The sequence below is a fragment of the Castor canadensis genome, chromosome 15, assembly GCF_047511655.1.
Source record: "Castor canadensis chromosome 15, mCasCan1.hap1v2, whole genome shotgun sequence".
Classification (NCBI taxonomy): domain Eukaryota; kingdom Metazoa; phylum Chordata; class Mammalia; order Rodentia; family Castoridae; genus Castor; species Castor canadensis.
In genome coordinates, this window is record NC_133400.1 from 101812532 (window position 1) to 101832444 (window position 19913).

At 47.0% G+C, this 19913-nt stretch overlaps 1 protein-coding gene across 3 annotated transcripts in view; it reads right to left on the reverse strand.

Annotated features, from left to right (window-relative positions):
• Galnt2 (polypeptide N-acetylgalactosaminyltransferase 2) overlaps positions 1-19913 on the reverse strand; it is a 129901-nt gene that overhangs the window by 25583 nt on the left and 84405 nt on the right. For all 3 annotated transcript variants that reach the window (XM_020168837.2, XM_020168839.2, XM_074056901.1), the window contains exon 3: positions 18239-18392. In XM_020168837.2, coding sequence (XP_020024426.1) covers positions 18239-18392 — 154 coding nt within the window. The remainder of the gene's footprint in view (positions 1-18238; positions 18393-19913) is intronic.

Genomic DNA, 19913 nt, shown 5'->3' on the forward strand with positions numbered 1-19913 from the left:
GCTTATTTTAGCTATTGCAATAGCTGGTTGCAATTAATCATGAGAAAAAAGGCGTACCAGTCACTACTGTTTGGGGAAAAAAATGCATCCTAGAATACATACCCAATCTTGTTATGGCCAACCCTTTACTGACAACTAGACTGATATGGTAGCTCTTCTTTTTCCAATTTTAAGAATTAGCAGACTGTTAGATCAAGAAAGTAAGAATCTGCAAGGTTTATAAACAAATTACAAGCAATATCACTCCCAAGAACCCAATCTGTAATGCTAATGAAATAAGGACCCCACTTTGGGATGCGCCACCATCCTCCTGATTCAATCAGGTCCTGTTTAACTCAGTAGAAAGAGCTGAGCAGCAGACCTGGACTGAGAACGTGGTTTACAAAGCCATAGAAGAATTCTAAAGAGACACAATGTGACATTTTTCACTCTCAAATCACAGTAAACTAGTCCCATCCAATCACACCCTGTTCTCTTCTTTTCTCTGCAGGAAGCCTGTCTTCCATTTGTCTGTCTGGAAGTCTCTGGGGGCTCTGGAGCTGGTTTCCAGAATTTGCAGAGCTGCTGCGTTCCCACCCTTTTGTTAAAATTCCTCTGCATATTCCTAGTAGAGTCTTGCTAGGACTTGGTAATCATGAGACTTCAGAGGTCCCATTTTAAAGCAGAGGAATAACAAGGAAAAGCTGACTAAGTACCTCACCCACTATGGGTTGAGTATGGATGGACCTACTTACTAATCCACATGAGACTCACTCTGGACAAAGAAGGTGGGCTGGGAGAATTTCTTTTAAAAGAAAAGGAACAAAATTTGGCTTTAAAGAGCTTTATCGCTGACAGTCAGTTCTGGCTGAACCAGAGGCAGTGACCCCAGGACAGTAAGTAGCTCACACGTGGAGCTGACTGCCAGGCACTTCCTGCTCAGCTCTCTTTGGACTGAAAGGACATCATCTGAGGTCAGCAGCAGGGAGAGCCTGTCGTTCTCTTCTCACAGACAACACACCTGTCACAGCATGGTGCTGAGAAGAGACTGAGGGCCTAGCTCACTTGAGTTTCAAGGGTCTGGTGCTGACTTTCCAGTCTGGAAACTTTCTGCCCAGTAAAATGAAGACTTCAAAAGCCAAACAAAAAATGTTTTTAATCCCTATTTTAGTTCTAAATGGCTCTGAGATGTAGCTATCAGTATCTAACTTACAAACCTAATGGGACGAGCCCTGGGTAGTCAGGGTGGAGGCGACTTGTCTGAAGCAGATGTCAAAGTGGGGTCCATCTAGACTGGGGTGGGGGTGGGGCAATCAAATGCAAGCTCTTTGGACAGGGGAGTGGGGACTTCTGTTCAATAAAGGAGGACGGCCATGCTGAGGGGAGGAATCGAGGGTTATTTCCTAAGTGACCCCAGCACACTGCTCCTTATGCTCCCCAGCTGTAATAGGGTCTCCACAAAGGGATGCTGGTCCCCTTGGGTACTGACCATGTGCTCAGAGGTAACTGGCATTAATCCTAATCCACAAATGTGGCCCTGACAACGTTGCATGATTACTGGGGAAACACAGCACAGGGATCTGAAGGCTGGAAGTTCACTGGCAGGAGCACAGCCTATGATTCATACCAGTGGATCTGTGTGGGTAGAGGTGAAGCCACCAAGATAGGGCCCTGAGGCCCACCTCTAAGTCCACAGTAGGGGACCTGGAGTGGAGAAGGGCGGTCAGCCAATGGAGAAGACTCCATGGCCTGTAGGGACAACAAGGCAGAGGGAGAAATATCAAGAACCTGTGTGAGCCCAGGGTCAGTCACATTCACTGAGAGGGTTAGAATCACTGGAGAGGAAAATGGTTGGGAAAACAAGCTCCATTTCCCTGAAACGTCCGTCCAACCCGGATTTTGTAAGCAAAATACTGAGTAATGTAATGTTGAATGTCTTAGTGCGTTTCTGCTGCTGTAACAGAATTTCATACAGTAAGCTGGGTAACTTAACAAGGCTCATGACTCTGGAGGCTGGGAAATCCAAGAGCACGGTGCCTGTATGTGGTGAGGGCTTTGTGCTGCATCCTAATATGGTGCAAGGTGGCTGAGCAGAGAGACAGAGAGGCAGGCAGGGCTTGTGGATAGCCAGCCCACCCCAGAGCTGAGAACATTAACCCAGAGCCCTGGCTGATCTCCTACAGACGTCACCTCCCAGTCCTGTTGTCATGTCAATTCAATTTCACAGGAGAGTTTGAGGGAGTGTTTCATCCACAGCCATTGCAATAAAGCATCAGCTTGTGCTCACACACAGACAGGTCCCTACTCTAGAAAACACACTTTATCATTCTTTTTTTTTTTTTTTCAGCATTACTGGGGGTTGACCTAAGGGCCTACAAGCTTGCTAGGCAGGTGCTCTACCACTTGAGCCAAGCCTCCAGTACTTTTTGTGCTAGTTATTTTGAGGCAAGGTCTCTGTGCCCCGGATGGCCTGGACTATGATCCTCCTATTCGTGATTTCTCAAAGATGCCATACCAGGTGTAAGCCACCATCTCCAGCCATTGGTTGAGATGGGGTCTTACAAACTTTTTTTTTGCCCAGGCTGGCCTAGAACGGGGATCCTTCCTATCTCACCTCCTGAGTTAAGCCACAGCACTGCGCGGGAAGCATGCTTTAAAAGATAAAAGTGAAGTTAAAAATGATGGCAAGCCTGCAAAGCGGGCCCCAGGTCACTGCTCCATCTCCTGACACTGCAGGGGCTTCGGTGAGTCCTCAGAAGCACATGCTTTGCTTGGGGTTTGGGGCCCCAGGTAGGGGCAGAGCTGCTGGCAGCAAGGCCACAGGGCATCAGTCTCCATAGCACTGCTTCTTACTGCATGTCCACAGCAGGTCCTCGGTACCATTCAGCTTCCCTGTGTGATATCTCATGGCAGACAATGCCAGAACCAGGCCAGGCCATAGTAGTTCAAGGTTCTGGTCTTTGTAACATGTACTTCCTTTTACAAATTATCAAGTTGGCATTTGGGTTCATTCAATCTGTGAATTAAGTTTGAGTCTAACCCCAAAAGATACCTCTGGCTTTGATTTGCTGACAGAAAAAGCAAAGAAGGGGGGAAAAAATCCCTGGGTTACAGAAGGTGAGAGTTGAATCTTGAACCACAATAAAGTCCCTGAGGGGCCCATGGCTTCTCATGTACACATGAAATATTTCAAACATGGCACGCAGAGATGTTACAGAAGCACAGTTGTGTTCTCCACTCTGCTTCATCAACTCTTCACATTTGCAATGTTGGCATCTGGTTCAGAGTTTTCTAATTAAAATGACCAACAACACACAGTAGTAACTGCAGTCCCTCCAGATCCCTTCCTGGCTCCACCCCACCTTCAGCAGAGGTAACCACTACCCTGCATGTTTTTAATAAACCACACAGGTGCACATTCACGGATAAGCTCAGCGTGTCCTGCGTGTATTCAGTCATGTGTATTCGATGAACTAAGCTTCACTGCTCTGTTTTCTGGAGGTGGCCCTGCTGCGTTCAAGATCACACTGCAGTTTTTCACCAGAGTCCCCTTCTGTTGACTCACACTTTCCCTCCATCAGGAACAATGCAGCAGTCAGTGGACATTCTTTGTACATGCCCAAGTTGGTTTCTCTACATCACTTAGCTGTGAACCTGTCCTCAGCTTTACCTGACAGTCAAACTGCTCCCCAATGCACTGTAACTGGCTCGTTCCATTATGTAAGTTCTCTGAGATCACATCTCACTATCCTTAACACCAGATGGCATGAAATTACCTGTTATTCAATTTCATTCCATAATTACAGAGGGGCCACCATATTTCCTGTTTATGAGCTGGCTGGGGCTTCCTCTGTAACTTCCCACTCATGTCTTGGCCCCTTTCTGACTAGGTTTTTGCCTATTTGACTATGGGGACTTAATATTCTGGGTATTATCCTTTGGCAGCTACATGTACAGCACACTCTCCAAGCCAGTGGCAGATCTTTTGCTTAAATTTTTTATTATTCAGTCTCTGGACCTGGAGTAATGTTTAGGAACAGCTTTCCTACCTGAGGTTAATAATGTATCACTATAGATGTCTTCCCAAACGTTTTGACGTCTACAAATGCCTTTAACATTTAGATACCATCGGCCTGCACATGCCTATGAATGGCGTCATGGGCTCAGCTCTTCCTTTGTTTTGGCATCATCAGTTCACTATTTCATCACTGGCTGGTAATGTCACTACTGTTACACCAAACACACACACATGCACACTGACACCTGCTCTCTCCACATATCCTTGTAGCCTTGCACCCTACCATGCTGCCTTCACCGCCACAGCCTTGCAGAGTCTTCCTGTCTGACAGCATGCTGCCCTTCAAGGCTGGATTGACCGTTATTGCCATTTTCTTTTCCTTATGAATCTGAGGACCCAGGAAGAAGGCTGTATGACTTCACTGAATTCAGTGAACCCACATTCATGCTGCACAGAATCTCTGACACACCCTCCAGTTGTGCCTAGAGCCTTGTTGTCCCTTGCTCCCAGCACCCACGGTGCTCACATGCTGCTGCTACTTTGGGTCTGCACTGAGCCCTGTCTGCAGCACCTCACAGGGCCCTTACTAGCCCTGGTGGTCACTTTCCACCTGCCAGGTCATCTACATTTTGTCTGTCTTTGCATCCCTGGTTACAGTCTGCAACACAAAGCACAATTAAGTAAGTACGGAGAACATCTTTGCCTGGACCCGAGCTCAGCCTCTCCATGGACCCTCCTGGTCAGCCCTGTCCTCGGAGCGACAGACAGACCTCCACAGCAAACTTGGCGTCTCCGTGGTCTTCCCTGGTCCTCGCAATGGTGTTGCTCACTGAAAATCATGGAGTTTTCCTCCTGAATCCTCTAAGGCATGCACTGCACCCCTAAAGCTTCATCATTCCTGCATTCTTAAATAAGTTCCTGCTGTACTTTTAAAAAAGAATAGCACTCTATTAGGTCAACAGTACTTAGTTTAGGATTTTTTTTAAGACATATAATCCTAAATGTGAGTGGTCTATGCTAAATAACCCTAAATGCATAATCCCGAATGTGATTTTCTGTTTTACACTTTCTTTTCCCAGCTTTGTGGTGAGGTACTGCTGAAGGTACAGTAGCTTCTTTCCTCTCTAAAACAGTCTGTCTTATGCAAACCCATTTGAGCCTGGTGAAATTCAAAGCAATTTTTTATTGCTGAAGTTTCTTTTGATGGCATTTATTCATATTTTCTATTTCTTGAGTGATTTTGGTAATCACATTTTCCTAGAAAATTACCCATTCCATTTAAGTTTCAAATTTATTTGCATAAAACTATACTTACAATTTTCTTATCTTAGTTATGTCTGCCTTTTCATTCCTCATGTTAGTTGATCATGTTTTCTCTGTTTTTGTTAACTGGTGACCTTAGAGACATATTTTTAAAGACGAACCTTCACACCTCTGTTGTTACATTTTGTTAGTTCATTAACTTTTTGTTTTGCCATCATCATTTCTTTCCTTCCTAAGTCAGAGTAGACCGAGCTACCCTATGTGAGGAGTGATGGAGAGTCTAGTCAACCCTCTAGCTAGAGGCACAGGTAGCAGGAGGGTAAGGAGGGTGGGGAGGGTAAGGAGGGAAGCAGGGGTGGCAGAAGGGTGAGATGTATGAGGAGAAAGAGGGTAGGTGCATAAAAAACACTGACGTTCTGCTCTTAACCCAAGGGCTTGTGTGCCCAAGGCCAGAAAGAACCTGGAGTGTAAGAGTCTCCACATGTGCCCACAGGCTTAACAGTTTGTCTTAACAATCAAAAGAAGAGCTTAAAATAGATCCTGTTGCTCCCCAGCTGTCTCTCTGCTGTATGTGGAGATGTGGGAGGGAGTGTTGACACCATGACACCAGGATGCAGGCTCTAAACAGAGCCCACTGGAGGCCCCACACTCCCCGTCTCTTCTGGTATCTTCACCTATGGAAAGCACTGCACGATTCTCATCTCAGAGAAAGGACAGGTCTGTTGTTTTGCTGTCTGCTCTGGCAGCCAACAGTGTCCCCACAATGACCACAACACCCTCACCTGTTCTGCTGGGCAGATGGGGAGCTTGCTAGGCTGAAGCTGACTGCTGGCCAGGCATGTACTCATCTCTCAGGTCTTCAGAAGGCTTCCAGGGTGGGTGGTTGCCCAAGGCCATGGACCTCTGGCCACCACAAAGCTTGGATGGTTTAGGAGCATCAGACCCATCTGCAAAGTGAGTGCCTTGGCCGTGCTACTCCCTCCATTCTGAACAAGTAGGCCTGGGAATGAGGACTTCCGAAAGCCCCGGGCCATGTTGACGCAGGCTGGGTTTAGCTTCACTTTAAGAAACACTTGTGCAGAAGTCTGAAACATGCTTCTTTGCTGTGTGGAGTCAGACGCTGTTGAAGCTTTGGAACCATACAGACTGACCATACTGCAGAATACTGGGTTACAGGAACGTGAATCTAAGTGTTCCCTTATCTTCTCTCCATGACCTGAACCGTAGCAACCATTAGGCATGGACCAGCCGGATCTGTGGGGAGTGGAGGCTCAGCCCTAGGTAGGTGTCCAGCCTCCTGGGGAACCATGGTGAGGAGGGTACTAAAGACAGTCTCTCCCACTTGGCTGGACACCTCTCAGTCACCAGCCTACCCAGTAAAAGATGGGCTACACCATGTGTGCTACTATGGAGTCTTCACAAGTCCAAGTGGGCCTCAGATGGTGTGCACATTGGAAACGGAAGCAGAAGGGAAACAAGAAAAACAAAACGTGTAAGTGGCTGTGTGTACTGCTCGCTTAATTAGCACGCCTCTCAGTGCCCTCCAGACAGCAATGCTGCAGAATAGTCTAGCTTGTCAGCTGCTTTCTCATTAGCCCTGGTAGCTACAGAGATCAATCTGGGAAGGCCTTTTTAGACCAGAGAACCAAATCCTAAGGTACTGAAAAGCCTCTGCAGGATCCTCTGCAAGTAAACTCACTGGAAGTCTGGTGCACAGATTTGAATAACCCAGTGATTGCCTCAGGCCTGCCTCACTTGGAAGTCATCAGGCTGCAGCAGCTTTCCTACAGCTAAGCTATTTCAACACTAGACGTGCTCTTTCTCATTCTCTGCCTCTGCAGATTCCACTCCCTCAAAAAGCAGAGGGTTCTGCAGCAAAGACACACCATGGCTAGGTCAGGGTCCCAGCACACCCCTGGCTCGCTGGATGCTGCCGGCTCTGTAGACACTACCCAAAACATGTGCAGATTCTCCACCTGTGGAATGAAGATGCCAGGCATCCACTGGACACTTTCAGCAAGCCATCATTTGATGGAATAAAACTGTCTTTTGCTCAAGAGCACCATCTGCCCTTTACTGCCTCCTGTTTTATAGACGCTAAATTTTAACGGAAAACTTCAAGAGTGAAGAGCTATTAAAAGTTGGGAAAATGACAGCCCTGGATGAAGCTGTTTGAGCCCTCCCCCGCCAAGCACACTTCAGCCGACAGCATTGTGGGTTTAGCAGTCCTACACAGGAGTGGAAGGCAATTCTCAGGTAAGTCATGATTATTTTCCTGCAAAACTATAGGAGCTCTAGTTTAAAAAGAAAGAACCTGTAGCATAGAGCAGAAGGAAACATTAAAGTATTCACCAATACAGTCTAACAGACTTGTGTAAATTTTACACAAATGAAAAATTCTTAAAAGAAGATAATCATATCTTAATACTTAACAACAACCTAGGTCTAATCCAAGATAACATCAACAAAACCAGAAAGTAGGTGGGAAAAAGTAAAAGCATATTAACTCATTTCAAAATATGTACTAAGAGTACATATTTACTCTTGGCATTAACACCATTAAGTGTCTGATTATCATCTTTGTTGAACTGTTATAGACAAAAAAAAATTTCAACTAAGTGAATTAGAAGTGGAAACAAACTCCCTTGATCAATGGGGGGAAACCAAGTAACAAAAGACAACAAAGTAAAACAAGACATGCTGTCTACAGAACAAGGAAAATGACACAAAGGCAAGAAAACAGAATGACAAACTAGATGACCAGTTCAATCCTAAAATGGTGAAGAGTGTGAACCCTGGGCCATCAGGGCAGCTTATGAGTCAATCAGCACGAGGCTGTCTCAGATGAACTGTGGTGGTTCATCTGAGGGGAGGGGCTGGGCAGGAGGCTCAGGACCATATATGGGTCAAGGACCTCCCCAGCAGGTCAGGTAGCCAGGAGACTAGCCAGTGCCTGGTTCAGTTTTCCACAAGGCCAGAGCACAGAGCAGACACAGTCCATGCTCTTGGCTTTCCAGCCTCCAGAACCATGAGGCAAATCAATTTCTTTCCTTTACAATGTATCCACTCTCTGGTTCTGTTACAGCAACAGAAACAGACCAAGACACAAATCCAAAACAGCACCTAAAAATGAAACTCACAGAAGATAAAACGCATGTAAGCAACATACAATGGAAATATTAGCATTGCACAAAGCAGCATGTGTGGCAGAAGAAAAAATACTAAACAGAAGAGGTCGTTTTATATTAAAAAAAAAAAAGGTGAAATCTGAAGATATACTTCTACATGCCAAATCACTGCATTGAAACAGATTAAGCTTATTTCTTAGAAAGCAGAAGCAGTGGCATTGAGGGGGATGTCAGACTTCATCAAGCGCAGGGTAGTTAGGACCAAGAGGTTCTGGATGTGATTATCCAGGCTGGTTTAGGGTGAAGAATTTGCACTTTGAAACAATAATGGGTACTGCCAGCCTCTTAAAACATACCTACCAAACATGTGCAGAGAGGGGACCAAAGGAGCATGGTTTCTGCAGCCAGGCCAGGTTGTGTTGTGGACCTGCCTCTACTCGGTTACCTGGCATGGTAATTGACTGACTCGCCTCTCCTCATCTACAAAACCACACAATGGTAACAGTCATGCTACCCTAGAGGCTGCTGGAACCAGCAATGCATGCACAGTGCCGGGTCAGGCGGCAGCACAAGATCCTCAAGTAAAGGTACTGTGACCCCACAGTTATCAGCCACAACTAAAACCTCAGTACATGCAAGAGTAAGATTATAAAGTTGTGATATGACCATACAGTGATAAAGGGAGGAAAAATGCTAACAATTTAAGTTTAAACAGAAAGAAAAAAATTAATTTTGTGCAATCATTAAACTCTTGCCTCAGTAAGCACTGCATCTAAAAAGAACCAAAAGCAGAATTCCAGACAAGTGAGAAATAACAATATATTTGTCACTTAAAAGTAAGCATAAAAATTACAGCTATAACATTACATCTCACAATATTTGAGACTTGGCCAAAGCTGCACTCAGAATCAGAGACTTAAAGCAAATGAAGCACTCAGTTCTCACAGGGCGTGGAGCATGGAGGCTGGGGAGGGAAGAAAGTAGTAACACGCAGGCAGACGCCAAGACACTGGGCACAGACAAACGGCAGAATGCGTACTCAAAGCAATGCCAGTGCTGACTACAACACTCCTCCCACTGCAGGGAGTTCTAACCAGAGAACTAGCACAGAAATGCAAGCTGGAACGTACAGAACTATTAAGACTGAAAGCCACAGTTAACCCCAGAAAGAAAACGTGTCCCCTGTATTACTGAGTGATGAGATTTTGTTTATATAAAGCTGTGTGCTTCTGAGGATGGGAGACTATGGGGCAAGTCAGGAAGGTCGTTCCCAAAGAGAAAATGGCAAACTCCTTTTGGCTTTTTGGCATGATTTCCTTTTTGATTTACAACAAATGTATCTACTTTACAAAAGCTTCTTAAGAAATCAGATATAATAAATAAGGGAGGGCTTGGAGAGGCTGTGAGGTAAGGACGCTCCATGTAAGACAGAACAGACCTGCACAGACTACTGATGTTCAAGGTCTTAGCTCCTTCCTGCCACAATTGGGAGCTGTCACATGGTCTCAGCCTGATTTCCCTGGGGATGGCACCGTTCAAGCCCAGGCATGAGCCAACTGAGGAGGCGATGGTCCCTCAAAGTGAGGGCACTACCACACACTGGCCTCTGGGGGGCGCTCTGTGCACAGAGGAACCAGACTCTGGGGTAGCTGAGATTTCTGGCAACAGCTACTGAGAGCCAGTTTTATCCGACCAGTGAGCAGGAACAGAAGGGAGGGTAGCATGCAGCCTAATGACCCAGAAATAGAAGCTCTTCTGTGATTTTGACCATTTCCTAAAATACAAGAAGCCCTTCCACTTAAAAAGCAAGCTGTTCTTTCCATTTTATGGTTCCATAGTGACAGAATGAGTAGGTGGCTGCAAGAGGATGGTTTCCATCCAAGCATCAATCTTGTTCATCATGCAACACTGCTGACTATGTTTCCCTCACTCTAATGTCCCTCTGAAATGGGCAGGGTCATAGTTCATAGCCATTCCTCAACTGCTTTTGGTCAATAACAAAACCACCCCACGTTGAGCTGTGCCGGGGAAAGTCATGTGCCCTTGATGGAGTGGGGTTGTACCAGCTGAGGGTCAGACCTGTAGGTGACCTGGCACATACACAAGTCAAGTGTAAAGCTCACTCTACTCACAGCTGCTTTTACATAAAAACAGCTGCTGGTCACTCAGGACAGTAAGGACCTGTGCTGTGCAGCCATCTGAGGTGTATGAGCCATTTCAATGCCCAGGGCAGGGCAGGCTGTGTCATTTGCAGAATACACTGAAAGCTATTGAATAAGAGGAAGTAGGGGAAATAGTAAGGGAGAGTTACAGAGGAGGTCAATCTGATTAAACTACAGTGTATTCACAGGTGAAATACCATGGCAAAAACCCTTTGAACAATGAATATACACTTAAAAAATGAAGGATAAGAAGGCAAAACATGTCCTACTTACAAGACGGATACTAGAAGGAGGGGAGGGGTGAATGGAGAGGGTGAAGGAGAGAGAATATAGTGATATACTTTATATGCTTATATGAAAATAGAATAATGAAACTTGTTGGAATTGTTTTAAGTAGGGAGGAGGGAGATGAGGGAGAAAGATGGTGGGGGTGATCCTAACCAAGGTACTTCATAAGCATCATGGAAATGTCACAATGAAAACCCCTGTACAATTAATATACGCTAATATACAGGTTTTTTTCAAACCTCAGGGCTTAGACAGATTATCAAAGCTTGTCTGAGAGCAGTTACGTGGCAGAGCTAGTCTACTACCCAGTTCCGAAGTCCATCAATACTTCTACTTGCTCTCATGTGCTGCTTAGGGAGGGATTTATGAACAGTCAACTTCATGCCGAGTTTGAATTCCACATAAGCACTGGAGCAATGGCCCTGCAGCCAGGAAGCCAAGCTAGATGGAGGTGCCAGAGGGCAGGGGAGTGCAGGCTAGCGCTTGCTGAGAAAATGGGGCTCAGATGTCCAGGTACAATCCCGAAGGACCACTTCCTAGCAGCAAAAGAGAACCTGAAACTCCCAGCCTTCACACCAGACTGAAACCCAGATTTACATAGCTCAGTTCCAGACTTAAAGGGATCTATTTAACTGCCTGCAGAGAACAAAAACAAATCTTGGAGGATAGAAACTCCAGCTACAGCCTTAAGTATCTCTTCATACATAACAAAATCCAGTGACTAAAAGTAAGTCAGGAGACGGATTTACAGCAGATTAGATAGAGTGGGTGGGGAACCTGTGAAAAGGAAGCAGCCCAACAGAAACATCCACAGCAAGGCACAGGGAATAAAAGAAAGTATAGAAAAAACACGAGAGGGACAGAGGACATGGCTAACAGGGAGAGGGGCGAGACAGACAAAAGATAAAACTACAGGTCCACAGATCCTACAAACCCCAGCTTCAAGTGAAAGAAAATAAAACCCAGGCTTGTAAGACTGCTGAATATCAGAGACAAAGAAACATCTTAAGAGGACATTAGAAAGAAAAAGAATCAGGATGCTTCACAAAGAGCAAGATGACTTGATCCAGCAATAACAGCAGGACAAGGTAAAGATGCTGGAGGACAGGCCATCTGAGAACTCTGCCCTTGGAAAACAGTCTCCAAGAATGAAAGTAAAATAACCATTTTCAGACAAACAGGCAGACCTTCCTACCAGCAAGATGGCACACGAGGAAGCCCTGGGAACCACTGGAGAAGCGTGCATGGACAAGGGTCCTGGTGGAAAACGGAACATGAGGAGTGCGGAGACCTCTGAAGGATGGTACTGCAGAGTCAAGGATGTCCTATAGTGTCTACACATAAGAAATAAACCAAATGCAACCAGAGCACAAAAGGAACGGGGAGTAGAAGTGTTGAGAGAAAGTAACAAAATTATTCATTCACATTGGACTCTCTGTACATTATTGTTGAGACTGTAACAAGCTAACAGAGAGGTAAACACTCAACCCAGAAGAAGACAGGAGAGGAAAAAGAGCAGAGCTGGTGGGGCTCAGAACACAGCCAGTGAGATGCTAGCGTTAAACCACATACAACAGAACTCACATCAAGTGTAAAAGAACCAACTGCTCCCTTTACAGAACAAAGGTTGTCAGAGCAGGCGGACATCCAAACTTAACCACAGGCTCCTTACAGAGGACACAAAGAACACAGCAAAAGAGACACTACCAAAAATCCTGCACCAGAGGAAGGCGGTGTGTCTCTTCTGACAATGACAAGCAGCATCACTAGTGACAAAGACGTCACATGACAAGGGGTTGGTCCAGCAGAAGACATCAACAACTCACAGCAAGTCTCAGACGTAGAGGACAGGGTTCAGTTAGGCACCCTTCAGAGATGGCATGGCAGGCTTTACAGATAAACTGTGCTCAGCTGTCTGCCGCTCCACTGACAGTAGTGCCTTAGGAGGAACATGTGGTCATGATCACCACATAGCTCAGGGTGTGGGCAAAAAGAAAGGATCAGAGAACAAGAAGCCAGACTGCATTCCTCACTTAAGACCACCTTGTTTCTGCCTATATTACGAATGGGGAAACTGAGCCACACATGTGGCCAGGCACTCAGGGATAAGCTGTGAAACTGCTGGTGATGCTGGGACAAGAGGCTTATGCCAGGTCCTTGTAGGGGCCAGTACAGACACTAGTCCCTGCCACCTGCACATCATGACCTCTCGAGTCTAGGGGGTTCTTTAGATGTCCCTATGGCCTGAGATGGTCAAAAGGGGAGGACATACAAAGGGAAACAGAAGAATAGCCTGTGCCTGAAAACCAGGAGATGGCTATGAAGACAAAACAAAAACAGAAAGAACATACTGATGGTGACGAAGCTGTTCCCCCACGTTCTCAGAGAACTGGAGACTGGGAAAGAAAAACAAAATCCTTTCTTTCCAATCTCTCAGGATCCCTTCAGCCTGGGCCAGCAGGAAAACAGCTTCTCTGGGGAGTGAGTCTGGCTGCAAGATGCCAACGCCCCCTGCTTCCTGGTTTTAGGCATGTGTTCAGGCTTTGTGCCAGAGGCCAGAAACAAGAGTCACTTCGGAGCTTGGGCAGCAGCCGCAGCCAGCAGGTAGAACTCTGAGCTCTGATTCCTCTACTAGCACGAGGTTCAGCCTCAGGGAAGTGGCTCCATTTCTGTGGCTCAGTGTCCATACCTGCCTCACAGACACATAAAGAACTTCATGGCTCCCACTGGCTTCCCAGAACAAGAGGGACCTTAAGAGATCCAGGAATGCCTAGCTGCCTGGCCCTCCCTATGTACATCCCCACTGGTGATGATTATTAGTCTTCCATCACTGTGACAAAATACCTGAGAAAATCAACTCAAAAGAAAGGTTTATTCTGGCTCTTGGTTTCAGTCCATAGTTTCTTGGTTCCACTGCTGTAGGCCTGTGGTAAGGCACAGTCATCATGGGGATGGGAAAGGGGACATGAAGCAAATCTGCTCACCGCATTAAGACCAGGAAGTGGGAGCAGGGGAGGAAAGCCACCTCAGTCTTCCCACTGAGACCCATCCCTAGTCTGCCTCCTGGTGAGAGCTGAGTCTTCTGGGGTGGGCTCTGAGTCCAGGGCTCTAGGAACTGGCTTCTGAAGTCATCAGAAGAACCCCACCCACTTCATAAGAGCGATGTAGAAGAAAAAAGTTTAAGAATACCAATGCAGGTGAGAGGCTGGGCACAGACCTCCATCCCTACAAACGCTGTTATTGGGACTGAAGAGCAAACCTTTAGGGCCCTCCATGTACCACAGTGAAGCTCCACCTATACCAGCCATAGGGCCTGAAGGCCACCTGAGCCAGATGAGTGCCATCCCTGTGTGTGATACCCAGATCCTGCCACTTCCTCTACCTGATCAAGAAATTGGGTCTGCCCATCAACATGGAGGAGTAAATGCAGGGCAGCTGGCCAAGAGTGGCTGACAAAAGGCAGGTAGCACATGTTCATGAGATGATGAGAGACAGAATTCAGAGTCCCCTCAATCCCTTGCACTCGCCGGCAGTGGGGAGAGGAGCAGGCTTCTTGTTTAACCAGATCTTCTGCCCCACTAAGGAAAACTCCACAACCGCCTTCCAGCAGCCTCCCCCATGCTGATTGAGCCAATGTGAGAATTTTTTTCTTGGCATCAGCAAGAGAAACAATGAAAGTTTGGACTGCATCTCTCCCCACTGTCCTGGCCAGGCTCTGTCAGAATACAAGCTAACACAGATACTGCAGGGAGAACGCCTGCCTCTCCCTGCAACATCCTCACAATACATAAATGAACAACGCCTCTGAGAGCACAGCCTCAGCGAAACACCTTGGATGCTGTGCTGGAGCCAGGCGTTCTGAAAGATGTCAGTCAGATTCTTTAGATTCTTCTAAACAAGACAAGACTGAGAGATTGTAATTTGCAAACTGAGTGAAGACAAGCTACTTCACTGAAAGTGACAAGCTACCTCACTGAAAGCCCAGACAGGCCATCAGACATATGACCTGGACAAGCTCCTCTCCTAGAGGCACCCCTGTGGGGTGGGACTGGGCACCCTGCTCTCAGGGCCAATTTTCAGTATGAGAAGCAAGCATATTTCAAACGTTTCAAAGCCCCACATTTTAAACTAGTGGCAAAAAGAAATGATGGCAATGCAGGGATAAACTTTCTAATGACAAATGTCTAAAAGCTGGAGAAGACTTGTCCCTTTGCCAACATGCTCTCATTTCCCAGGGAGTTAATGAAACAAATGAAAAGGAATGGTGTCTGGCTGACAGGGGAAAGAAGAAAACAAAGATGGTGTGTTTCCCTCAGAGGCTTATTTTGATTTACTTCCATAAACAACTTCCAAGTAAACCATGTCCAGCTTTCCCTGCTGAGGGACTGAGAGCCCATAAACTTTCTGGTTCTGGGGGATCCCACGCTTGGCTTTCCCATTAATGTGTTTCCAAGCAAACTGCATGCCCTCCCAAGGAATGCACCAAGGGACAGTCACCTCCTCAGCACACCCGTTGATTTTGAAGCCTTGAACATCTGGCTCCTTGCATCTGACCTACAGGTGGTAGGGTTGGATCAGAACCCAGAACCCCACAGCTCTCCGGTACCGGTAGAACACAGCCCTGTGGCTCACATGGGCTCCTGTGACCTCCACGGCTGAAGCATCTCCCCACCTCCACCTTCACTCCTCAGATCTTTCTTGATGGCACTAATGACCCAAGCAAGGTGCTGTTACTTCCCCAACAAACCACTTCCTGAGTGCCAAGAGGTGTCAGAATAAAGTCCACAAACATAGCAGTCCGTGATTCTGATGGGCAGTCAGACAACGAAGAGCATGGTGTTGGTGGTGAAAGAACTATGTGGGAACTTCAGGAAATTTAGGGAGGGAAGGAGTGGGCTCTGCGGAGGGGCTGAGGCCGTGGTTCTGGGAGATGGCCTCTTTGGGTGTTCTCTGTGAAGCACCTCAGGGAGAGTTAGGCCCTGAGGCCTAACTAAGTAGATATGGTTTGACCCTCACAGGGTTTCAACAGAGCAATGCACATCACCTTGCAGATGACAAAGGCCAAAGAATTAAGCATTGGAGGGCTTCGGGTTTCAACCTAGGTCCTCAGGGTTCCATGCGCCATGCTCTGAGTCAGCCTTCACCTGCACTTCCTCCAGGCTCATCACTATGGAGAGTAACTACCACTGCCTGGTCCCCACTGCAGACCCACACAAGGGGAGACTGTGCACAGAAAGCTCACACGAAAAGGCCACATCTGTAATACTGGTCATAGTCACCCTGGGGGTCCTAAGGACCTCCCATGACAAGATGGCTTCCCAGGCTGACACGGGAGGACGTCAAACCTTTGGGTCCAGGTACCAAGTTGGCTTTGGGTGGAAATTAATTTAGCCCAAATCCAACAAGCATGGAAGTTCCTCCCAGCTGCTGCTTTAACACATGCAAATGAATTTGCCACAGTAGCTGAGCTAAAATTAACCCACCTAGTTGCACCCATCACAAGAGGGATATTTGAACATCTGTTGGACAAACGCTTATTCCAAAAACACTGAACAGAGCATGGATGAACAGCTTTGAGGACTCTGAGGAGACTTAATGATGGAAGCAGCGGATGGGAAGCCCAGTCCCATGCTGATGAGCCCCAGAAAGGCCCCTCATCCAGCTTGGGGGAGAAGAGAGTGTTCAGGTGTTATCTTAGGTGACACCTTAGTGGGAGTCATCTCTGATACCAGCCATTGGCACAATACTCAACCTTCTCATGGAGATGAAACTCCAAGTGTTCAACTGAAGTGGCCAGGTAAGATCTTCCCGAGATTCTACTCAACTACATCCTCCTGGCTTTAGCCAACCCCCTGTTGAGAGCTGCACCATCCCTTCTGGCCTCAGGTCAGCAGCTCTTAATCAGTGGACAGGTTGTCAACATGCCAGGTACCCAGGTTTCCTCTCTTTAGACATGAAAAATGACCTTCATGTCTCCTATCATGGGTCATGACGATCCTGTGAGCAGGTCCCCAAGGGACTTCTAGCACAGAATACTAGCCTGAGGGGAGAGCAGTGGGGACACACACACCTGGGATCGTCTGGAAAGAACCAGGAATGTGCTCCCAGACACATGTGTATGTACACACCCATGACCCACACCTGGCTTCAGGCTCAAGGCTTCCTAGGGTCCCTGGGTCCCAGGCAAGCAGTCCCTAATTTAGACAGGATATTTAATAATTAAAGCAGGCTGAATTTAGCCAGAAGCACAGCCTAAGGACTAAATAAAACTGGCTTAAAGACATTAATGAACGACAGGAAACACTGAGTGAAAGCTGGACTTAGAAAAACAATGAGACTTGTTATTACAATAATATGTATGTCTGAGTATGATCATGTGATCCCAAAGGATCACAAAGCTACGTTTCCTAAATAAGAGATGCTTTAAGTGACAGAGCTGACCAGAACTCAAAGAAAACTGTTAAGAGAGAAGCACCAGGCATGGTGGCTCAAACCTGTAATTCCAGCTACTTAGGAGGTGGAGATTAGGAGGATAGAGGTTGGAGGCCATCTCAGGCAAAAAATTATCAAGACCCCATTTCAACTAATAAAACTGGGAATGGTGGTATACGCTTGTCACCTCAGTTGCACTGGAAATGTAAATAGAGGATTACAGTCCAGACTGGCCTGGGCAAGAAATGAAAGACCCTATCCCAAAAATCAGTAAAGCAAAAAAGGCTAAGAGTAAGGCTCAAGGGGTAAAGCACCTGCCTACTAAGCACAATACCCTGAGTTCAACCCCCAGGACCACCAAAAACCAAGAAACTCACCAAAGTTCCAGCCCTCAACTTCTCTAAAGAATAAAATGGGATGCAAATGAAGCCCTTCCTTTAGTACTAGGAGTGACCCATTTTTATGCCACTTAGCACCAGCCCTGCTGGGTGATCCACTTCCTCTTAGTTTCCAGAATTCCTACTTCAGCTTCCCAATGAGTAAGAATTCACATCTTTTTTCTCCCAAGGTTGTGAACAACAAAAAATTCAGTATTTTGTGAATGGATCTTCAAAATAACAAGTGACCAGCAAATGAGGCCAGCACAGCTTATTCCTTCTGACCCCTCTGGCCAGCAGCCCACAGCCTCTGCAAATGGCCACAGGGCATGATCCCCATTCCTCCAGGAAGTTTCACCTTCACACCATTGGGCAGGAACAGCCCATGTGCAGCTTCCCAGTGCAACAGGGAATCCTAGTGTCACAAGGCCTGTGTGAAAGCATACAGAGCCATGGTGTATACCTGGAGGTAACTTCCCGGCCATGACTGGAGGAACTGACTCTCTAGCCATTGCTAGAGGCACTCCCTGGCCATGCTGGATGTAGCTGAACTTTCTGGCTATGCTGGAGGCACTTCCTGGAGGTACTCACTGGTCATGCCGGGTGTCAGGGATGCCCCTGTCCATGCGCAGCTTGTCACTCTCCACCTGGTTGAACTTGTTGCGGGCATAAGGGTCCTGCCCTGAGCGAACCATTGTCCCTCCGACGTAGGCCTCCTGGTTAAAGTCTGGCCACCGTACTTTCCCTAGAAAGAGCAGAGCAGAAGTCGTGGGACAAGGGACCTGAGACCAGAGTGCTAATTGCAGTGACTCGAGTGTTAAGTCAAGGAACATTGGCTGTGGCTTCTCCATATCGTGGCAATTTTAATCAAGAAACTAGCCAAAAACAGTCCAAGCAAGCAATACCATGTCTCTAAGCCCAGGAGTAGGAAATGAGCATTTAATCTGCATATGAAAGTGAACAAAGTAAAACCAAAGCATCCAAAAATATAACTGGTAACTATGGCACCATTTTTACTCCTGTAAAAGACATTCTCAGCTCACCTACCTTTCCAGGAACTACGACAACGCCCCAAAGGGTACATACAAATTAAACAGAAGGCGCCTCACCATGCTGCATCAGGAAACAAGAACGAACGGTTACAAGCTGGGGCTCAGAAAGCGGTGCTCCAAACACGGTGCTTTGTTGCACAGAGTACGTGGAAGTGAGCGAGCCCTGCAGCAGGTGCAAGCGAGGCCTTCTCTGCAGCTCCCACCCCACCTGCAGGTGGAGCACCCAGGAGATGGGCAGCTACTTCAGTCCCGACCCAGAAAACACCAACACAGACAGCAGGAGACGGCTAGTGCTGGCTCCCCATCACCCTGACAATCTCTGTCCAGGGACTGTTGCCTGCTCACAGGGTCCATGCACCTCTAAAATTCATTTAGTTCTGTCTACACATGCCTGCATCTTCCGTGAAGAGTGTTCTAAGCTTTTAAATCTCACTGGATTCCTAGGCACTAAGTTTTTACTCTTGTGACGCACTATGCACGTGATGTATTTGTATATCACAGGATCCTTCATCCTGTTAATGTGTCCACTGTGGCACAAGTCAGCAGACTCGAACACAGAACAGGGGTGGGGTGGGGAGGGAAGGCCCTACAAACAAAACAAAACAAAAAAAACATCAACACTCCCAAAGGACAGGATATCAAAGCACCTCAGGGGTCTTATAGCAACGAACAGTGTGGCTCTCACACATCCCTGGTGTGCACAGCTGGAATCCAGTCATTTCTCATACCCAGGTCTGTATGGCTCTCAGAGACATCCCTGGTGTGCACAGCTGGGACCTGGCCACTCCCCATACTCAGGTCTTTTCCTGGAGAGAAGGTGGCCAAGTGGCCACCCGTCCACTGACCATTTACTAGAATGCTGACGCAGTTTACAAAGCCAGGCACAGGTCCTCCAAGAACACAGCACTGAGCTGGGGTTTTTCAAGGACATGGACAGGGCAGTGTTGGGAGGCAGAATGGGCATCGAGTAGGAAAAGAACTGTTGGGTGGGGTGAGCCTGGACCAATCTGGAGTGACAACACAAAAAGCCAGAGAACTGTTGGGTGGGGTGAGCCTGGACTAATCTGGAGTGACAACACAAAAAGCCAGAGAACTGTTGGGTGGGGTGAGCCTGGACCAATCTGGAGTGACAACACAAAAAGCCAGAGAGACGAGCAAAGGCAAGACCCTCGCAGCAGGAAAAAGGTGGAAGGCAAACCACAAATCCACGATGT